At 37.8% G+C, this 23,081-nt stretch overlaps 1 protein-coding gene across 1 annotated transcript; it reads right to left on the reverse strand.

Moving 5' to 3' along the window:
* Positions 1-2,986: 2,986 nt before the first annotated feature.
* NLGN1 (neuroligin 1) lies at positions 2,987-22,138 on the reverse strand. Its single transcript, XM_059854875.1, has 4 exons — positions 22,099-22,138; positions 12,858-13,070; positions 7,309-8,098; positions 2,987-6,336 (listed from the first exon to the last, which is right to left on the reverse strand). Exons 1-4 carry the CDS (start codon positions 22,136-22,138, stop codon positions 5,514-5,516), a joined length of 1,866 nt encoding a protein of 621 aa, XP_059710858.1. The 3' UTR covers positions 2,987-5,513.
* Positions 22,139-23,081: the final 943 nt, after the last annotated feature.

Genomic DNA, 23,081 nt, shown 5'->3' on the forward strand with positions numbered 1-23,081 from the left:
CCCAGTTGTCTGTCTCTTCCCTTCCAGAATGGAGCAGAACAGAGCAGACTTCCAACTGCTGTAAAGTGTCATTGTCTTTGACATATAGGTCAACATAGATTTGAGGAGCAGGAAGAACTAAATGTTCCTTTCTATATATAGATTTTAACATAAAAGTTACTACAGCATGCAAGGGCTGCAAGCTGGTACTAATCTTTTCTTTGCATCCATGTAACTTCAGGGTTTGGGTTTTTTTTAATATAGAAGACTTTTTTTCCCCTGAATTTTGGCCTCACATGCAAATATCCATAAGCATATTGTAAAGCATGTTCTAAAGCCTGGTAGTGCTCATAAATCAGGATAGTGATACTTGCAGTAATTTCTGTGAGTGGGTGTTCCTGTGCATGGGAAGATATGCAAAACTGGACAGTGAGATGAGCCATGATGCACATTAAAGGTCCGGGAGCAGATCGATTGCTGGTGTCAATTGCCAGGGCTTCATTGATTCCAATGGTCCCACGGAAATACTAATTCAGCTGGAGCTAAAAACATTGCCATCATCTTATCAGCTGCTCTGTGACAGTGGGAAATGCAGAATGAGGGGCAGGCCTTACCTCCCCTCCACACCTCTGAATGGTGCCAAAAGGTAAAACCCCCTGGTTAGTCTCATGTTTAGAAATCTCCTTTATTGGCTGCGTGTGGGTATGCATGTGCAGACAGATGCATATATACTCAAGAAGGCATTTTCTGAGACAAATACACAGCTTCTACTGCTGTGATGGTACTTTTATCTTCAAATGAAAACAAAATAAATTTCAAGAGACTGTATAAAATTTGCTTGTACAAAATTTGCTTGTACAAATTTGTTGCACTTAAATCAGGTTTTTCATTCATCCCAGTAGCAAAGGGTCACGAAACTCAGGTTTTAATCCACGATTTACATACAATACCCAAATTCTTTTTCAAAACTAAAGCTTATTACAGAAATTATGGTTTCCCAGGTGTACAAATTACTGAGAATTATAATATCAATAAAAAGGAACGAAGCCAGATGAATATAAAAATCTACACCCCCTAGGTGACTCTCAACAGGTTTTTTTCTAAACATTTTCCACCAGATAAAGTTCATTATCTTGTTCTAACAATTTCCCATTTCACAAAGTTAAGGTTTTAGTGAACCTGTATATAAGAAATTGATTATACAGTGGCATGAACAGAACCTAAGAGAAAAGGGACTTTGTGCATGGCTGGTGATGAACTCATCGATTCTGCTGCAAAGTTCTCTTGAACACCTTATCAAAAGCTGCTAATTTTCTGGTCTGCATACAAATGTATTGATGTGCCAGAATGTAATCAAATTGGAATGTTTAGAGTAAAAGCTCATTTGCCTTGTTTCAAATTGTTCATATTTACTTGGAGGCCTCAGGAGGGCATCTTAATCTTATAGTGTTATTATTTCAAATAGAAAAAGAGATTTTTAATGTTATTTGAAGAAAGTCCCTTAGCTTGCAGACTGAGAGGAAAAAAAAAAACAACCAGAACTGCTGCAGCAGATATTTTGACAAAAGGTTTGGATGAAAAATAACAAAGCCTCTGAAGGGAATTTCCCACTAATCTAATTTATTTGGAAGCACATTTTCACAATAATAATTAAATTATCTAATGTTCGCTTACATTAAAAAGCGACCATCTGTAACTGTTCAGTGCTAGAAAAAAAGGTGGGGGAAAAGGCCAATATTTTAAACTAACATCACAGGGAAAAAGCAACAACTTCCAAACATCAAAGGAACACCATGATGTTTGACAGCTTCCTGTGAAGTCAGCTGTTTCATCTCCTAGTGAAGTTGGCAACAGAAATTCCAGCATCTTCTGTGCAGTGGTGTCTTTAAAACTGTAACGTGTTTATTTGTTGGACCTCAGAGTGTGTGAGTAACAAAAACATCCAATAACTTGTGACACAGCAATCCATGTTTAGTACAGACAACAAAAATAACAACTGCATTTTCCTATGGAGGATTTTATCCAGAAGTTCATCCATGCCTTGCAAGTCTTCCATGGGAAAACACCAGGTACAACCAACTGAGATACCATTGAGCAAAATGCGTTTTTTATCGGTTTTATTTCTCCTAGAAATGTCAGCACAGCACATTATATTGCCTGTAATTTCAATAGATAAACGAGACAATGATTCCATTGTTATTTTTTTTTTCTCAAAATGGTAGAATACATTTTCTTAAAAAGGTCTGCAAACATATTTACAAAAGTGTGAAATCAATAAATGCAGGCTCTTTATATTTTTACTGAACTTCCAAAGACTGACTGATATTCTAATTTTATTGGAAATCTGGTCCAAGGATGATACAAGAAATTAAATATCACACTCAGTTTTGCTTTTGTGTATGCTACCATGAAAAACAAATCAAATAGATAAAATATTTTGAAAAGAACAAACTTATATTCCATGAAGCACATGAAGATATTCCAAAACTATTTCTTATCTTTTAATCTCAGCTTTAAAACCTCTCTTGCCCTTTCTCAATATTGTGTTAAAATGTGGGACACCATCTTACTTTTGGAAAGCCAGCTGCTGTAATGTCAGTATAAAGTAGCCACTAAAATATCATTCACAGTATCTGCATCACAGGAATGGACTTTTTTTTTTTTCCCCAACAGGAGTGACAAAATTTGTGTTGTTGCCTTCATCTTTCACATTTTAAATACTATTGGCTGACAGAAATAAAGTGTAGTGTCATGCTTGGTTTACCTAAATCATTTATTTTATAACTAATAAAAGTAAACAATTACCAGATACTGTATATATAGAGATATATAGATATATGGCCACAAAGAAACTAGAGTAGAAAGTTATTTTGGTTTTGATAAAGTTAAGAAAAGCACATAAAATCATATTTCATTAATATCTTGTTTTATGGCCATCAATATTTTTGTATTTTTTTTGTTTTGTTTCATCAACATAGCAAAATACAATCTTCTTATTAAACAATAATTATCAGATGGCAGACAATTTTTTTTATTGGTTTACATTGGCAGGTCACAGTCTAAAAGCACAACCACATCAGGCAGAAATTGCACACAGACCGCCCTGGATTTTGAAGACTTTTTTATGCTTCTACAAAAAGATCATAATTTAAAACTGGGGACTGTAACAAGTACCAAGTACACGTTTTTGGTTGTTTCTTGGGTTTTTTTTGCTTTTTGTTGTTGTTGTTAAATAGGGATGTAAAATAATGGAAATTGCAGTATTTGTTTTGGTTTCAGTTTAATTTTTAATGTCTATGCTCGATGTTAGCAAACATACTTTAAACTTCTCAGCAATCTTTTATACTAAAAGTTCAATCACCCAATAAAACCCAGGTGACTTTTTTTTTTCCCATCATGGAATACTGCAGATTTATTTCAATTTGGCCTTTTATTTTTGTGTCAATATTGCATTTTTAACTCATTCCTGAAATCTGGAGGAGATTTACGTGAGATGACAGTCACAATGTCAATATTCTTGTAAGAAATAGCTGTGGGTGGGGCTGACCTATAAATATGCAGTTTTATTAATTGTAGAAGGCACCCTCCTGTCTTCAAAAACCAGACTGGTCTTAAGATATTACTCTTTATTTGAGACAGTTACCATTACTTCATTAAAAAATGACAAAACAGCAATAAACATTTTAGCTCTTTAATGAGCAAAGATCAGGTCTCTTAACATTGGAATAATATTCGTTATCCAGATTATCTTTATTTCACTCAGTGACCAGTAATTTGGCCAAGAAATACAAAGTAATTTTCCATCAAGTAGTATACAATTTTTGTGTGTAATAAGCTTTCATTCTTCAAAAAGAGTAACTGAAAAGAAATGTTTCTGTTACTGCAGTTAGTTTGTCAGAGAAAGTTCTTCGCATTATCTTACAAACTATCAAAATTGCTAGTAATTTGAAAAAATGTAAAAAAAAATCACATAACTTTAGTCTAATAGAAATATAGTACAGGTAAGAGAGAAAGTATTTATCAGGGATGTGCTCTTAAGTCCATCTCAATTATTTCTTTTATATAAATGTACATCTGATTACATATACAAACGTTTTGAAAGGACCATGGTATAGAATTACTGGAAAGCAAGAGGGGAATGAAAAATTTCTTGTGATTTTAGAACATTCACTTCAAATCACACAAACATATGTAGTATCCAGATTTTTAAATTTCCAGTTGTTGACTCTCTCCCCGTTCTCATATACCCTCTTTTTCTACGCTCTTGCCATCTGGTCTAGAGAATTAATTGGAATGACAAAGCTAAGGTATAGCAAAAGGGGAATTAACATTATATTAAAGTATTATAAGTAAACTTTGTAACATGCAGCATGAGTTGAAACCATAAACTGAAAGGTGTAATCAGAGCGGTAATATTGGGGCAATTTTAAATGGCAAAAATGTCATCGCAATTAAATTTTTGGACACACTTTACTTCATCAATTTGAACAAAGTACTCTGTAACTAAATCACAGTAAATTATAAATCCTTCATCAAAGGAAATTCCATTAAAGTTATAGTTATTTCAAAGTCAGAAATTATTTAGGTGGAAAGGAAAAAGAACATTAATAGTATACATTTTTTTGTCTGGGATTCATATCAGTGAGGGTCCACCACTGTATACCTAGAATGCCATAAATACCTTCAAGAACTGTTGCAATCCCTTCTCTTTCAGAAGCTACCATGAAATATTTTACTGTAATTACTTTTGCCCCTTTAAAAAAATTTCTTTGTGTTATGCCAATTGATGGAGAAAGCTTCTATTAAAAACTCCAATGGGATGAGAAGAATTTTAATTACGGCTTAATCAGCAGCACAGCCACCAAGCATATAAATTATCATGCACATCGTGCTAAAAATATCCAGTTTCCTTTATTCCCACAACTTTTATACTGACAGCACTTATGTGATAATGTTGTACCTGCCAGGCTGTAAAACTTCTCTGACTGGCAGATTTCAGCATGAGCCCCTTTCTAAGGCCTTAACAGCATTGGTGCTTTGTGTACTTATTCAAATATGTAAATATGGTCTACACAAGAAAACAGGTCCAAATAAAAATTGGTGAAAATTATCTGACATTCCATTAGTGTGTCCCTTGTGCATATTTATAGGTTTTTAAAATTTTCAGTCATAGTTCTTTCCTGTTTGTGTTGCACATGCCTAATTCCATTATGTAACTTAAATCTTCAAAAAATTAATACTTGAATGTGAATGAAAAAGTATCATTCAGGACAACTGCTTCAAGCAATTGCAAACAGTTGGGTTTTTTGTTTTTTGTTTCTTTTTTTCTTTTGTTTTGTTTGTTTCTTAAGTTCATTTGATATATGTACAATTCATTTTTTTTCAAAACCCCAAATGTTCTTGATATGTATATTCACATAATATTCCTCCATATTTAAATAGTAAGAGTCTTGTAGGTTGAAAGCCAAGTAATCTTCAGTAATATCACCTACTGTAATCCATCAAAAAATAAAAGTTTGTTTCGTCTTGTCTGGCTATACCCTGGTTGTTGAGTGTGAATGGGGGTGGGGATGAGGATGGGGCAGAGTATTGTTCTGTCCTCCAGTAAATGTGTTGAATGTGTGTAGGGGCTGAATCCCTGGTATAGTGTTGGGGATCATTGTGATGGTGTTGGGTGTCATTAAGGGGATATCATCAGGAGACCTTCTCATAGCTAGCGTGTAGTCTGGGGGACAGGCGGTCCTAAGAACCACCTCATGTGGATGGATGGACTCACATTCATGATCCAAGTCAGTGTGCTTCATTTGGAGGGACATTATCTCCTCTTCTTGTGCATGGGTGAGATCATTGGTAGTGGTACGTTGTGGGCTACATCTCCTGTGAACATCATGTCTCCGCTTGTCCTTTTTGTAGTACAACGCTGCAAAGGCCAAAATGTTCAGGAACAGCAAAGATGCGCCAACTGCGATAGTAACGCTCAACTCTGTTGAGTAGTCCCTTTGATCCACTGAAAATGGGCTTGGCTGCTGTTTGGGATCATCTTGTTTGGCCGTAGGAAAGGCTGAAGTAACTGAGACAGAATTTTTCCTTGTGGGTCTGAAAGTATTATCAGTCGATGGCACTTTAGTTGTGGTAGAGGTATACTGTGAAATGTCGTTAAGATTGTGCAGATGAGGTACCAGTTCCAACCAAAGGTTCACTTTATTGGCCCTATAGTGTTCTTTAACTCGTGGTTTTAATCCAATGTGAAGATACAGTTGGTCTTTCTGAGAATATCTGGTCCATGCTACTTCTTCAAAACGATTTGGTTTTGTGTGGATGAATTTTGTGTCTTGCGGCACTGGTTGATTTGGGTCACTGAAAGAAAAAGATATCTCCAATGTTACAAAGCATTTCAAATGGAATTATAAAATTAACATAATTAAGATTTTATACTGAACATTTGAGACTGCCTTTGGACAGAGCAGATTGCTATTTCCTAAAATTAGAGGCCTTAATAATATTGATTAGAAACAGCATTATGCAAAAGAATCATTCTTTTACACAGACTTCAGCAACTTCCCTGGTTCTCCAAAATCTTGGTGTCTCACAGTGAAATCTTGTGCTGCTGAGGGAAGATTGCCTGGGGTGGGGTGATGTGGCCAAATGTCTGTGAGAGAACATTGAGATTTTCTTGTCGTTTTTAGCAGCATAAAGTTCATACAGCTCTGCATTTCTGTTGTTCCTGTGAATCATCCGTGGCCTTTCAGAGGGGAAGGATCATGGCAGAGCACAATTCAGTGCAATGCATAGTCAAAAATAAGTGGTGAAATGTAACAAAGGTTTTTGAACTCCAGTGAAAAAAAAGAACTAATGAAAATGGCAAAACTTTCCAAGTTTAATGCCACATATTTTATGGTCAGAAGTGTGAATTTAAGACAAAATGTGCTACTAAAATAAGCTGTATTATACTTGATGCAATATTTATGTAGTTTTCTGTCTCATGGAATGAAAGTATCAGGGGTAAGGCAAAGGCAGGTACTAATGTAGCTGGTTTCAACTCTACACAGATGTTAAATGCTTAGTTTTACACTTTTCCATGGTTTCCTTAATTAGTTTTGTGTATATTTTCAAATTTCCTCGCAGAAAGTCTGCAAAGATATTTTCCCCTCTTTTTCCTGAAACATGTAAGTGAGCCAAGGGACATTACAGTAAATGTAAATATTCAACTCAATTCTTAATCTCTTATTCATCCTACAAGTACAGAGGAATTCCCAAGGGAGATAACAAATGGAAAGCACCACTCCATCCAAAGTTTGCCTACAAGACCATTCATTATCTGGTACTCACCCAGTTTTTGCAAAGTTTGTCCAGTACGTCATCACCACTGCACTTAGCATGACATCATTTTTGGAGAAATTACAAGGAAATAACTCAGTAGGACCAATCATGGGGATTCCTAGTACATAAGGAACCTCATCTCCATGGGCTGCATCTGCCCATGCAGGTACCTGATCTGTCTGGCAATGATGGTAGAAGGCATAGAAGTACGTAGGCGATCCAAAATTCGAGTGAAGATCTGCTGTGGCCACTGCTGGTGCAACCCACTGGTGATCAGTGAACAAAGCCAGCAGTGTTTTCCTTCTGGTCTCGGGGTTGTGCCGGTCTGCCCAGTCTGTGTACATAAATTTAATAGTTTCCCTCAATATATCTTTGCCTTCGGGGTATCCGTATAAGTTGTCGACGAAATTAGAAACTGCAAAGTCAAAATCACTGGCTGATATGCCATCTTCGCTATCCACGATGTTTTCAACAAACTTCAGCCCTTCCCCTTGGTTGACTCCCAGCATGATGTCATAGTTGAGGAACTCTCCTTGCTCCATCAGGATCTGAGGGTCGTCTGGGATCACGTCGCCGTCGATTACTGGTCCAAAGGCTATGTGGTATCTTGCTGGCTGAATGTCCTGGTCGACAAGTTCTCTGTAAGGCTTCTTCTGTAGACATTCCACCAGTTCTACAGTGTCTGACATGTTGCAACCAACTTTTGTAGCCAACATCCTGGCATATTTTGCGGGCTGAAAGCTAACCGCCCAGCTGGAGAGAGCTGTTCCACTTTGAGCTATTGCTCTTTGAAAAAGTCCTGTGGGGAGAAATATTTGAAAACTACTGAAGCGACCTTGAAACAGCCACAGACTTTGAAAGATTCAAAGGAGTTCTTTGAAACAATAGAAAACTTTAACAGAAGAGATACCTGAATCTTAATAGTACTTAAATATAAGGGGTGGTGAGATCTGACTGCTGTTGTACCTACAGGTAATGTGCATAAAATAAATGCAGTATGTGCTGAAGCAAATGATTCTCCCTCAATATAGTCCAGATTTTCAAAAGAAACTCAGAATGAAAAAGGAGTGGCATTACCTTATGTAGGACAACACTATCAGGTTAAAAAAAATTCTTAAAATTAAAGCACCTTATAGGTTGGAGTAAAAACCATCCAGTCTCTGAAATGGGTTACAGGTTTTGGTATTGTTCAAGCCATGATCAGCATGCATGCACACAACTATATGTGAAATTAATCTATTGCACTTTATAATGTTTTCTTTGGAATTGAACTTGGTTTGAAAGGTGCAGTGCTTTTAAATTGTGTATTACTGCAAAAGTTTATATTCTGGAGTAATAGATGAGAAGGTACCAAGCAGCTATTAAATTTATAAGTGTCTAACTCAAAATCTTTTCTTGTAAGGAGCTTTTTTAAGGCAGGTTTATATTGATCACACTTACATAAAAAGGGAAATGATGTATTTTACACTGTTTAGCTTTGTAATTCAAATATTTAAACATATGTTCAGGTATTCAGTTAAGGGAGAGAGAATGATCTGGCACTGCGTATAAACCTGCAGTAAATCCCTAAGTCTTCAGTGCACTTAACTTGAATTTATGCTGATTTAATTATCACTCTGGACCAGGAATTCTACCCAAAGAAATAACAAAATGCTTTAAAATTTATGTTTTCCTCTCCCTTCTGTAAGGATTTTTAAAACATGTCCTGGATGATAGCCTCGCCCTCTTGTAGCCAGTGAATTAATGCAATTATTTTGCTATTCTAAATAGCTTCAATGTAATCAGAACTCCATCCTTGTTTTGATACTCCTTGTGCTTCCTTTGCATTTTTCCACTCCTTTTGAGGAGGGTTCTTTGGGTTCTGAAAGAGATAAGTCTGAACCTTGTGTAAAATATTGCTCAGAAACTATATTGAGGTAATTTAGGTTGTAGTTAATTGGTATTTGGACAATATTTAGGTAACAGTGGCCTTTCTGCTGTTTTGTGAGGAGTTTGGGTTTTTTTCATTTTCACAGAAGTTCATTTCAGTATCATAACTTTTGCACAAACTACTGGAAAATATTTTATACTGGACTCTACCTCCTATAGGTCACTCTGAGTAATACAAAATGGTCTGTAGTGTTCAAAAGTTATGCTGATTTAAGATATATGGGTCAAAATTTTGTTTTACTTGTGCTGATGGACACCTGGAGTCATTCCACCGTCTCTGGTGGAGTCACTTAGGGACTGAAAGTGACACCTGGCCTCACTCAGTTCCACCAGGAATCTTTGCTCCAATGCTTGGTGAATAGGTGGATTCTCCCACCAGAGGAACAGGAGTCTCAGCTTACCTCAGAAATTTATTCCAATTATGCACAACATGATAAGCAACATATTTCTATTGATAAAAAAACCTCCCTAGCCTCTAAATCAAATCAGAAATGCTTTTACAGCTTCTGTTGCAGCACCAGACCCCGCACACTCAAAAATAAGTTGGAATCTGTTGCTGACAGGAAACATTTTACAAGCATCTCAGGAATTTTAAATCATCCAATGATTTAAATCATTGTATTAGGTCCCAATAAAAAATTCTTCAAATTAGATAGGTATAGAGACTGAAATGTGTAAACTCAGGCCTCTTCTTAAACTTATGAGAAGTCATACCCAAGATAATATTTTCTTGCAAGATATGAGTAAAAATAAGAATGAACTTGAGCTATAAACAGCTAAAAATATATTTGCATGTTTATAAGGTCAGATATTGAGCTAGTATAAATCAGCTCAAAGTCAGTAGAATTACCACAGAGGATCCAGGCATTGTAATAAATGTAACTAAATGACAAAGCTGAATTTTCACAAAGATGTATTTCATGATAATTCATAATGTGTATGGGTTTTTGCATATTGTGTAAATCTAACTTTATTGCTTTATTAAATATGTCTGAACAAGGACAGAAAGTGTAAGCTATGTGTAAGAAAATGCTGATACAAACACTGTGGCTTACTAAGTGCTACATAAACATCAGATGCTGGATTAAGTAAAAGTGGTCAAGTCCTTTGGCCATAAAACCATCTGAGGAAATGAAACCAAACATCCCTCCTTGTGCTGAAGAATGCTGACAGAGCTATTCCTCCACTCAAACCATTTGGTGAAAAATGAACAGTATGAAAAATTATTTTCATTCTGTCACGTAATTCATGGCAGAAATTTGTACCTCACAGGATGGAGAACTACATTTTTATCTGATAATGTGTATTTTTATTATTATTATTATTATTATTGTTGTTGTTGCTTATGGGCTTCAGAGTGATGGAAAGAAGATTTAAATATTCAATGGGCCACAGTGCTTTGTGACTCTTATTCATGTCTCACCGAAGTAAATAATAATAATTTGCATAAATTCATCTATATATTTATTTTGAGAGCACTTTGTGAAGATGGGTGCTGCTCTGCCCACTTGCAGGTGGGTGGCTGTGAACAGCTCCACCTTGAAATAGGCTGAATTCTTCCTCTCAGCTGCCAAGGGAATCTTTCAGAGGGAAATGACAGAAGGAAAGAGAGCTTCTGAATTTACATCTTATGAAAAATATAGATTGAAAATCGTAGAATCACAGAATCCCAGAATTGTTTGGGTTGGAAGGGACCTTGAAGCTCACCCAGTTCCACCCCCTGCCATGGGCAGGGACACCTTCCACTATCCCAGGTTGCTCCAAGCCCCATCCAACCCAGCCTTGGACACTTCCAGGGTTGAGGCAGCCACAGCTTCTCTGGGCACCCTGTGCCAGGCCCTCACAACCCTGAGGAATTGTTAAGAAATATCTACTTATTTGAACCTGACCAATTTATATTTTCTTTTTTCTTTCTTTTTTTTTTTTTTTTTTAATGGCAGATTTAACCACCTTCAAATGAAACATAACACGGGAGTGTGGTGAGTTGTTCTGTTTAATCCAAATTTCATCAAAGCATGAGTTTGCTTCTAAAAGAAATCCTCAAAAATTTACTTTTACTGAAACTTCTTCAGACCCCTTTAAAATGCCTTGATCTGCTGTGTTGGCATCACAGTGCCTCAGTTTTGCCCAAACAAATTCTGGTCTGGTTCTGGCAGAATTCTGGCCATGTGTTGGGATATGACAGGGTATCATTTGCTGATAAGAGGCAACACGTGACTGTCCAAATATTGTCAATGTGGATTTTTGCATTGATGTCATGTCACACCAAGATTGATTTTAACACAAAGTAAAGAGTTAGGGGAAGATAAACCAGGTGTCCTCATTCAACCTGGAGTTAATCCTAAATGAGAAAGTTGGTTTTTAGAGCTCTGATGAAGAAGATGGTGCATTGAGACCCTCAGGTTACAGTGCAGTGAGGTAATGCTTACATCTTGATTTTACAAGCATCTTCTTTTAAATATCTCCTATGTAAGTTCAGGTAGTTATGGAAGAAAAAGTTGACACTAAAAATCAAATTGTGAAAATAGACTTAAATTTAGACCACAGTCTTATTTTCCACTTGACTCTTCCTGTAGAAGTTATATTTTTCTCTCATTAAAAAAGGCATAATGGCATGGTCTAAAGAATCTCTCTATTGGCCTCAGTGGTCTTTGTAACATGACTTTGGGGAAATGCAGCTCTTTTAATATCAGCAGAATTATGTTTTTATGACCAGCCAATTAGTCCCCCATGGAGGTACAGCAATATAAATTAGTGGAGGATTATATGCACAGGGCACAGTGTGGTGTCCCTGATAAAACTAATACAGATAAAAATATGTGAAAACAGTTAGACAAAAAGAACGTGATCAATAAGCAATAGCCATGCAAATGAGAGACACTGTGTGAAACTGTGGTGCAAAAATCATAGAAAGAATAAGTTGGGTGCCTCAAACAGCATGATTTTAATTCCCTGCCACCTGCCTCAACTAGAGAGAAAAGGTGTTAGTTATGGAATAGGAAAAAACATATAGAAGGAAATCCATTTGCAACTTGGATGCTTTGACAATTTTGGATCGTGCATGCAAAACGTTCAACCATTCTTTTATTAGATGACAGCAAGTGAAGTTCATGCAGTTTCAGACAAAAGATTTCTGAACTAGTTATTGTTTCCTTCACACAAAATAATAGTTTTAAGGAATTCAGCTGTTAGCCTGAAAAGAGAAACTCTGTCATTTTAGTTTTCTTTAAATTCTGCTCCTCAGGAGAAACTAAACATGCCTTTCACAACTGTCTGAATATAGATGACCTCATCTACTGTGAGCATGACTGACTGATTTTCCAAAAAAGACACCCTTAGGTAGGAAAGAAAAGAGACAAAAATGATGCACCAAGAAAATGCCGTTCAGAAGTCTGCTATAAAGTGTTTCTACAAAGCTCCATAGGAAAAAGAAGAAAGTGACCCAAAATTTAAACATGCACAGAAGAGCTGAGGGAGAAGGAGGCTTGTACAGCCTTTAAAAAGTTTCTTAATACTGAGCTGAACTTAACAGTTCATAGAAACAAAGAGAATATACAGAACATCACATAGTACTAATGGTGGTGGCATGCAGACACCAAAATTGTCAAAATTTGCAACCTGTATAATACCTTTGGTTGAATTGCTCCAACGGTTACCTTCAGAATAATGGGATAAAGTCAACAGATTGACGCACGAACCGCCTGCCCCAGATCCAAAAACTGTTATTCTTAATGGGTCACCACCAAAGAACCCAATATTTTCACTAGTCCATCGCAAAGCTTGAATTAGATCAAGGAGGCCATAGTTTCCTTTTGCTGCTTGGTCCCCAGTGCTCAGAAATCCTGTCAAAGTAGATGAAAAGAGAAGGGGTTAGCAAGGGTTCTTCTGAGTGATCCTGTTAAAATCTTCCAAGTAAGATTTCAGAAGTATATGCTATTAAATATCGTGCAACTACATACTTTTCCATAGTCCCTGGGAACAATTTGTAATTTTACATTTCTCCTGAAATAAAAAATGTTTGATATCTACTCTTTTGGCCATGATAAATAGATGTAGCAAAGATACATCCCAGGCAAAACACTCATCTAAATCTGAACAGGTCACAGCTTATTACTCCCAAGGACTTTTTGTTGATTGCACTGAGTTTAAGAGTAAAAGTTTAGGAAACAGATGAGATGCAGTTTTTCTGAACACAATTTGATCAAGTCTGTGCTGCTTTCTGTACATGGATGCAGCTTTGCCTGTGCTTGAGATGCAAGGAATCCACTCCCCTGTAGACTGTTTGGTCCTGCCCGGGCAACTCATTGTCTTGTACTTTTTTCTTCACCCAAAAATGCAGCTTATGTCACAGGAAAAGCTGGGCTGAACAATGGGAGCAGCTCTGAGGTCCCTGAGCTCCATCCCATAGTCATTAACCCGAGTTAATTGAATCTACATTAAATGGATGAAGCCAATGTTTCCATGGCCCCTTACTAGCAAAAAAGGTAGGAGCTTGGGGGTAATCTGGAGAGCACTACAACTGCTCCCTTTTATTCCAGGAGGAAAACTGTTGGAATGTGTCAGGTGCTGGAACAACTGGTCTACCCTTTACTCCCAACTGTCCCTTCACATTTAGCATTGCTGTTTCTCTTGTCATTAGAGCCCACTGACTCTAAAAGATGTAGAGCAAAAACTCTGAAGAAAGTCTCTGTTGATAAAAGACATTGCTTTTGGACCCCATTTGTTGACATTTTGAATTTTCTCAGCTTAATAAATAAATGTTTAAATACTACCAGCATTATGAAGTAGTCCATACCTCCATTTGCATATCAAACTGATTTGATGCTCACTAAATCATGTAACTGCTTTTCAGTACATGCTTTGTAGAGAAATGCAACGATTACAACAATTATTTCCACATTAATTAGATATCAGTGGGTCTTCTAGTCTCGTCAAAGTTCTACTGATTCAACTCTCTTGAGTGCAGACAGCCTACTCAAAGGAAGTTTAGAGTAGTTTTGCAGACAAATGGCTCTCAAAGGAGTCCTACTCTTTCATTATGACAATAAAAGCTGCTTTTAAGACATTTCTAAGAAAACACATGTGAATATATATCTATATAGCAAGGATTTAACAAGAATACAGGTAGGTGCATGTGTGTACCTATATTCATGGATATAATGAATGTGGCATTTGTTACTTTATTATTACTCTGATTTGGCTTCAAATGTCAAGCCTGCATTTGATGTTCTGCCCTATATAGAGACATTTATACTGACAGCTCTTCTTTGCTATACATGGCACTGAAAGCTGCCTCAGCACCTGAGCTCTGCTCCATTTAGGGCAAGCAGTTTTGTTTGTGTAGGTCAGTCCTTATTTTTGTAACCACAGAGAAGGAAGAGGAAAGTGGCATAAGGTGCCAGGCCAGCAATTCTCCCACTTCCAGACCTAATGTACCAAGTCTAAGAGACATACTTCATTCATTGTATCTGTAGTGAATTGTTACTCTATGCTAGACTTTAAAAGATCCACTCTTCTACAACTGAAACCTGCCATGTTTGTTACCTAACTGCATAAAAAGCAAAGTAGCACCACGACTATAGAAGAAATACCCCTTGATATTCAGGAGAAGCCTAGAAAAGGAAGACATAGTTATGATTCATTCATTCATTCATTCATTCATTCATTCATTCATTCATTCATTCATTCTCACTTTACTATTACAGCTCAGCACTGAGTTGAGATCATTATGATGTTATTTTACTTCACACTCCTTCACTTTGCTCCGTGTGGCCAGAGGGTTGGTGAGCATGGCTATGTGAAAGCACAGCCCCAGCACAATCCTGCCTGCACAGGAACATTCTTTCTTGGCTTCATGCTCCAGTAAAATGTTGTCCCCCATAAATGATTTTAAGGACATGGAGAAATGATGACTTTGAATACAATGGCAAATCTAATGAAGGCTCCCTAACCAGTGTCACTACCTTTGTCAGCCTGCTTGCAGCTGAGGGATGGTACCAGGGACTGTAACAAAATTAAAATGTAGGAATTTATGGGAGCTACAGGATCCTGTGGCTGTACATGCTGGGAAAGACTTCCCCTGTCTTTGCATAAGTGTATGCTGTGGAAATTCAGTGACAAATCAGTTCATCACATTAAGCACATAAGTGCCTGCACTGATTCAAGGGATTAGAGGGACTGGCAGTCCCCAGCACGGGCAGCAATGAGATGAGAGCAGTTACAGCAGTTACCAAAACTGGGACATAAACACGTCCCTCTTGGCTTTTTTTGTTTTCCCTGGCTTTCAGATTCCCTGAGCCTGGTCAGGATCTGCTCTCAGCAGAGCTGGAGCATTGCTTCCAAGAGATCCAGGAGATTTCTTAGAATTATTCCAAGGCATTTATTAGGAAATTAGATGGTGGGGTTATAGCTGAGCTACAGCAATCACTCTGAACACAAATGTGACCATTCAAAGTTTCTGAAAAAGTTGTTTTCTTTACTCTGTATAATATGTAGCAAAGTAGAAACCATAAGTCTTTGCCTGGAAAACCAACAGATTAAAATTATAGACAAAGCCTTGGGGCAAACCCCTGGTGTCAGATCAGTTCATATTGTCTCATAGCTGGATGGGGAAATGGGAAATCCTTGGGAGACTATAAATATACTACTTTTAAAGAATCCTCATGGATCTCCTGTCGCTAAAAGGAGATGTCAGGAACCTTGCATTCAGTTCAGGGAATGTGCCAGGAGGGGGAGCTTTCAGTTTAATAAAAAAAAAAAAAAAAAGAAAAAAGAAAAAAGAAAAAAGAAAAGAAGGCAGTGTTAGTAATATTCTCCTCATTCATCTATATTAAACAAATTATGACTTGTGTCCAGAGCAACAGCTCTGATGCAAAAGAAATATCTCACACCTCCTCAGCAAGAACCACACTGGCTGATTTCCATATCTGCACAAGATGGATGATGATTGATGTTGACTTTCATGACATGAAACATTTCTATCTCATTTTTCAGAACCATAAGAAGCCTGTTAATATCACCACCTGTTCATGCCTTTTTTCTTGTGTGCAGTGGTATCAGCATGGCTTAGGAGCATTCAGAATGTCATGAAATCAGAGATGGGACTGATAAAACAGATAAGGTTTTTCTTTCCAGTTTGTGGTTTGTTTTTTTTTTTTTTCCTTTTCCTAGTGAGGAGTGCCTCAGTACAGATAAATGCATGGAACTGAACACCTGGAGGGAAGTGCTCTAACAGCAGCATCATCCCCAGCCTGCTGGTCTGTGGGTGCAGGTACTTATTCCTATTTGTCACAGAGATAAAGCAGAGACTGGAACAATAGGCTTTGTCTTTATCCCAAGAGGAGCTTTCAGTGTCTAATGGATATGGATACCATACATTTTGGTGCAGTCCTATGACACAACCATTACACCATCCAGCTATTAAGCTTGCAATTTTGAGTCACTGAGGGAAACCTGCTCTTGCTGAAAAGGTCTTGTGTGTCTGAAAGCTTCTCTGTTTTTAAACTATCAGCTAGTCTATTAAAATATATTATCCCTATCTGCACATACTGTCTTATTATTATCTTTGGATTGTCATTTCACCAAGAACACTGCTATCATATTCTGCCACCTTTTGCTCTTGTAAAAAGAGGGAAGTAAATTATTCCCTATTTCAGTTATTCCAGGAAGACATTTGCAAAAAACTTAGTTTTGCATTATTCTCTAAAAAGGTCAGATTGAGCTAATTTTGTTCCATAATTAAGTCCTTCTACTGGAAATATTCCAATCATCAGCTGAACAATTGCTATTTTATATTCTGAATGGAGAGGTTATCTCTTCTTTTATCTCCTCCAGAGGAGCAGGCTCTAATAGAATTATGGAAGTGAGTATGTGGTCTTTTGTGAGTATAAGAAAGAGATTTATTAAGCTCATTTGGACAATTTCTCTGTTACATGTCTGTTAGACAAATATGCAGGGTGCCACAACCAGGCCCTCTATTTTGTATTAAGATAAATTTTAATGCTTTATAGGCTTACCTGCCTGGGTAATTATTTCTGCTTGCCATTCAGATAAATCATTTTCTAATATGATTCCAGCATTTTTGAAGAGTAAATAAAATAATGGACTTGGGAAACTTAAAATATTTAGCTGAAAACCTTAGGTAGTTTGAATTATTTTAAGCTCTGGCCTTATTTGAAGATTCAAATTAATGCAGAGAGGGAGGCCAATATAGATTTTTTTCCTAATGTAAGAGACTGCTACAACCCAGTGATGCAGTGAGAGACCAGGTGCAGGCTGGTGGGTATGAAAGTGCCATTCCACATCACAGGAGACCCAAACCATCCCTCTAATGAGTTCTGTCCCTGGAGTGTTTGATGACCCAGTGACCTTCGTGGCTGGATGGAAGTAAGGGGCAGAATGTCTTGCTGGGCACACACACAAAAATATCTGCCTGTGAGAAAATATGTAACAACAAATGCTACTCTAAAAATAAAGCACAAGAGCATATAGAAACTGGTCTGACATGTGTAAAAGGCTTTTTCCAAGAGTTGTGTCTCTGAAAGCAGTAACACTTCAGACTTTAATATTACCCACCTGTTTAAGCAAGTGCTATAATAATTTAGCTAGGTTTCCAGTTACAATTCCCTGTGCAATCAAATGCCAGCTTTAATTTTGTTAAAAGCAAGTGTTAGATTGCACAAGTATAAAGCACCAATGCATAGTGGAAGAATACAAAGCAGTTTTTGAGGAAAGAATTTGTATTCCCTCTGGATTCATTGCTTAGGACTTTAGTTCAACACCTTCTATTAATATTGAATGGTAATTGCCATGTACTGAAATTTTCCACTGCCCTTTAAACTATACCTGCTCTGATAGGACTGTGAGCAAGACAAGCAAATTTTAAGAGAGATGGTTTAACTTAAAGAGCACATTTGTTTTCATCTTAGCCATCTCTCTAGAATTCACATCAGCTAAGTAATCTGAATGATTTACATGGGCAGCAGCACTGTGAGCATTAATGTACATGTGATATTCATGAAGCAGAGGATCCTGCTCCTTGCTTTGCCGACCAGAACTTCCTAATTTTAATGGCTTATTTTAGTCATGGATAGGGGATAAGGTGGCTAAAAGGACTAGGAACTCCCTCCCATAAGGAAAATGTAGGAGAATATGAACTATTCAGTGCATGAAAACTGTTCCTCTACAGACATCTGCAGTGTACCTCTGCTTGAGAATCAGACAAGCCAGTATTCTGAAAGTGCTGCTCAAGCAGGTGTTTTGTATGAAATTCCTTTCATATACAGAAAAGTGATTGCAGCATTAGCAAAGTTCTTGTCTGTTCCTGTAGCTTTCTGCCACATACATATTAGTAATGAGATTAATGATTTCAGAAGCACAAGATTTTAGCTTAACTCCATGAAATGTGTGTAGCACCATGCTGCATCATGATGCAATCTTTCCTGGCTCTTTCAGACCCAAGAATCACAGAATCATGGAATCATTTAGGTTGGAAAAGATCTTTAAGACTATTAACCCAGCACTGCCAGCCAGCCACTAAACCATGTCCCCAAGTGCCACATCTACACATCTTTTAAATCCCTCCATGGATGGTGACTTCCTTGGTCAGTGCTGCTGCCCCAGCAGTCAGCCTTCAGAAACTCCCAATCATTTCACCAAAGTGAACAAATCACAGGGTTGAATCAGTAAGTCCACAAGCTTGTCAATGTATCATTTGACATTTTGTAAGTATGCAAGGAAGAAAGTGTGTGATGATCGATGAACTTTGATGTGCTATTTCAGCATTGGTCTACTGTTGCAATTTTAAACACCCCTCCCAGAGTACTAAGTCCTTTGAATTAATACTAGTGAAGTCACTGGAGCCTACAAAAGCAGTGGATATCTGAAGAAATTCTTGCCTGTGTGGGTGGTGAGGCCCTGGCACAGGTTACCCAGAGGAGCTGTGGCTGCCCCATCCCTGGGAGTGCCCAAGGCCAGGCTGGAAGGGACTTGGAGCAGCCTGGGACAGTGGAAGGTTTCCCTGCCCATGACTGGAGTTGGACTAGATAATCTTTAAGGTCTAACACAATCCATTCTATCATTCTACAATTCTAAGCATCCTGTAGATGTTGAAACACATTATAAATCCATCATTCTTTGAAGGCTGTGAGAAGAGGGTGACTCTGCCTTTAACTTTCAGTAAAGGGATGATAAAAGTCTGGGAATGCTTTGAAAAATCTGTATCTGCCTCTCCTTCCCACTGTCAATGCTTATATCCCACTCTGCCTTTTCTGTCATGTCAGGACAGTTGTGGGGAGGCTCTCAAATTCTGGGTACTTTCTGTGTGCATGACAATGATATTCCAGCCTTGTCCTGTGACAACCCCATGGCTGCACAGGGGGTTGTGGTGTGGGGCAGGCTTTGACAGAGGGAGCAGGGATCCAAGGGGCTCTGTGCCTGCCAGCCCTGCTCCAAGTACAGCACAGCCACACCAGAGATCAGCTCTATACTAACTTATTTCTGATGATCTTTACTGAAGTCAAAGGAAAGTCTGATAACAATCTGAGAGACACCCTGAGAGCTCTATAAGCAATGGGGCCAGCCCAGTAGCTGAGATCTTTAATACAGATTTCTGGATATGCTTTAAAAGCAAAAAGAAAAAGGAGGAGGCGAGCCCAGTCTCAGAAATACAGCTGCAGATACTAATTCTACAAGATTTTAACTGATATGTGCTGACACATACTAGAAAGGAGAAGTGAGCCTTAAGAACTGATGAATGACATTATGGCATGGGTGGACAAGAGGCAGCTGGAGTACCTTTGATTTGAATGTGCCCTTTTCTTTGAGAAACACAAGAAAAAAGATGGGGTTTGCTACAGAAAATAGCAATATCTATAAATATTCTCATTTTGGAAAAAACCAAGAAATTCTACTGCTATCAAAGAACATCTGCTTAAATGCCTTCCACAAGGTAAAAATCAAAGTTACTAGTACATGGCTGGGTCATGCTCTAGGGCAACTGAAGTTTTGGTTTAAAGCATTTATAAGTTCCATATAAAGTCTTCACAGGAAATGAACATTATATTACCAAGTAATTCACTAGCAGTGCTCTTATAAAACACCATCTGAGAACTTTTACAAAAATATAAATAAAATCATCCCTGAAAGTAGCCTGGACAAACCAAAATCTTACAGGATAACGTGTGGAATAACAAAAATCAAGCATGGACTGATCCTTTCAAAATATTCAGCCAAAGCCCAAATGAAAAGGAAAGGCTACATGAGAGAACAGAAAAGTCCACAGCCAAATCCAACACTTGACTGTCCTACTTGGCAGAAGAAAGCAATGCCCCGAGGCAGAGATTTTTATCTTCACCAGGATTGAGTGCACAGCTGTTCCAGTCCTACTTACTTCAAGTAGTGCAATATGCAAAATGAAGCAGCCCACAGCTCATTGCACCCAAGATCTGCCCTCTCCTATGGTCTCTCAGCACCCCCATTTCCAGCAGCAAGCTCATAATGCATTCCAGCCATTGAGATATGCTGGCCTTGCATGAAATATTCCAAAACTTTTCACTTTAGATGATACAACTCAAGGCAGAAGCTACAAAGCCAGAAGAGATTTTATAGAGGAGAGCTAACAAATATCAGTGTTCTTAATGTGCAAGGTTTTAAAGATGAGAGCTGACCCCATGAAACTCTGCTTTCCATTTTCATTCAAGATTTGGGCAAAATGAGTTCTTTATTTGAAGACAGCCTATATGAGACTTGAACATCTTTCTACCCAAAATATCTGAGAAATTTTTTCTGTGTAATGAGCTGTGTAATATATACAGCTACTTAGAACTGCATGCAGATCACATCCTTTAGGTAATATATTTTAATTGATTATTACATGCCAGAGAATATTTTTTCTGACTTTAGCCTGGAAATCATCTTTACTTTATAATGGTCACTCTGGCTCCATATTAATGCTTTTTTTCCCCAATAATACCATGCAGTTTCTCAGAATTTTGGCTGTGTGGTAATTGAGAGAAAGGATGGGTTTAATTTCACTAGAAGGGAAAATTCATACTTTAGAGGGACAGCCCCATAATTTTTGATTTTTCTTCAGGATTGAGATTTGCAATGAGGGTCCAATCAATGCAAATATATATTCCATGAGCTAATGAAAAGGAAATTAGAAGACTTCATGTAAAACTCATATGCAAATCACTAGTTGGAAGCCTAACAGCTATTTGGAAGTGCTGTCTTTCAATCAGAACTCAGAAATTATGGTGCTAATTTACTGTGAACTCAAATCTCCTTATTTGAAAATAAATAGTGAAGATTAACCGTTGGACCAATTTATGAAGAACTCCATTCAGTATGTCATTGCTTGCATTCTTAAATCACAACTGGAGGCCTTTGAAATGTGTGACTGTTGAGATAAGATTCAGTTCAGGAAAGTTTTATGAACAGTAGAATACAGGTAGAGGTCACAAAAATCCTGCCTTGCTTTTGAATGTGTGAGTTAAACAACAAACACATCAGACTTAAATAATCAAGATCTGACTTGTGTGGCCTGCTCAGTGAAGACAGCACTGGGGATTTTAATAAGTTTGGAGAAAGCCTGAGAAATAATTTTTTTTTTCCTTTTTTCTCTCTTCCTCCACCTTTCCTCTTCCCTTCTCTATTTGCAAAGCTTAATCCTATTGAAGCAGCATCAACATCATTCTTGGAGCTCTGTTATTCATGTGGATTCTATCTGTGTTCACCATGCTCCTTGAAGTAAACTTGGGGCACACCCTCCGTTTATTACTTAACAAATCCTCAGGAACACGTGGCAATATTTTTACCCCAGTGATAACAACGTGTCCATCTGCTCTGGGGGTGACAAACTCCTTGTCCTACCTGTGCCACCACCCCCACACCTGCCCTGCTGCAGCCCCATGGGCACTGGTACCTCAGTGAGAAGGAGGCTGGGAATATTCTTATTTAGAGAAAAGGACTTTGGCCAACAGTGAGAAAGCAAAGAAATATAGCAGGCTTTCCACTTCATACCTGCTGACCTCTCAAAGTCTGTGGGCTTTTTATCAGTGGCAAAACATCTCTCAGAAGAGCAAACCAATGAAAAGCAAACACAAACCTGCTTTTTGACCATCTGGGCCACGAGGGAAAACTTGGGGAGGTCTGTAACAAAAATGTGCTGTAAACAACTACTTTAATCCACAGGCTTGTGCTAGTGGGATTCTTATGCTGTTTTCACTGCTATTAGCTGAACACCAGAAACATTTGTAAGAGCATATATGCCCAGATAGAGGCATCAAATCTAATTTTATGGATTATATATATCACTTCTGGTAAAATATGAACTAAGAATTAACTGCATCACCATATGCCTGTTCTCTTCCTACACAGCATCCTGCCTCTCCTAGAATAATTTTTTGCTTTCTGCTGTGTCTGAATTTCCTATTCCAGGCAGCAAGGTGCTTTATTTCTTCACTGTGATTTTACTCTGCTGCAACACACGTTTTGTGTCTTAAAGGCAGGGAGCTGAAGAAAAGTCAAGGATGGGATGAGGGCAGCTGTTACAGAGATGGCAACTGCCATTTACCCAAAAAATGATTGCTATTAAACTATTCCTCCCCAGCAGAATCCTGAGGGATTTGGCTACTGCTGATGGTACAGCTGTTAAACAAAACAGTAGGACATAAAAGATATGTATTAATTTATAAATCATACACACAACTCCTGCCTATGTCTTCAGAGTAGTCTTATAGAATACCTCATCACATGCATATCCCCTAACTTTTCTAGCAATAATTTAAATAAATACAAGGTGTCAGAGAATTATCCTTAGTCCATGGAAAAGGAAGGAAAAGAGACTCAAATCC

Source organism: Haemorhous mexicanus, chromosome 10 (assembly GCF_027477595.1).
Source record: "Haemorhous mexicanus isolate bHaeMex1 chromosome 10, bHaeMex1.pri, whole genome shotgun sequence".
In the NCBI taxonomy this organism is placed as follows: Eukaryota; Metazoa; Chordata; class Aves; order Passeriformes; family Fringillidae; genus Haemorhous; species Haemorhous mexicanus.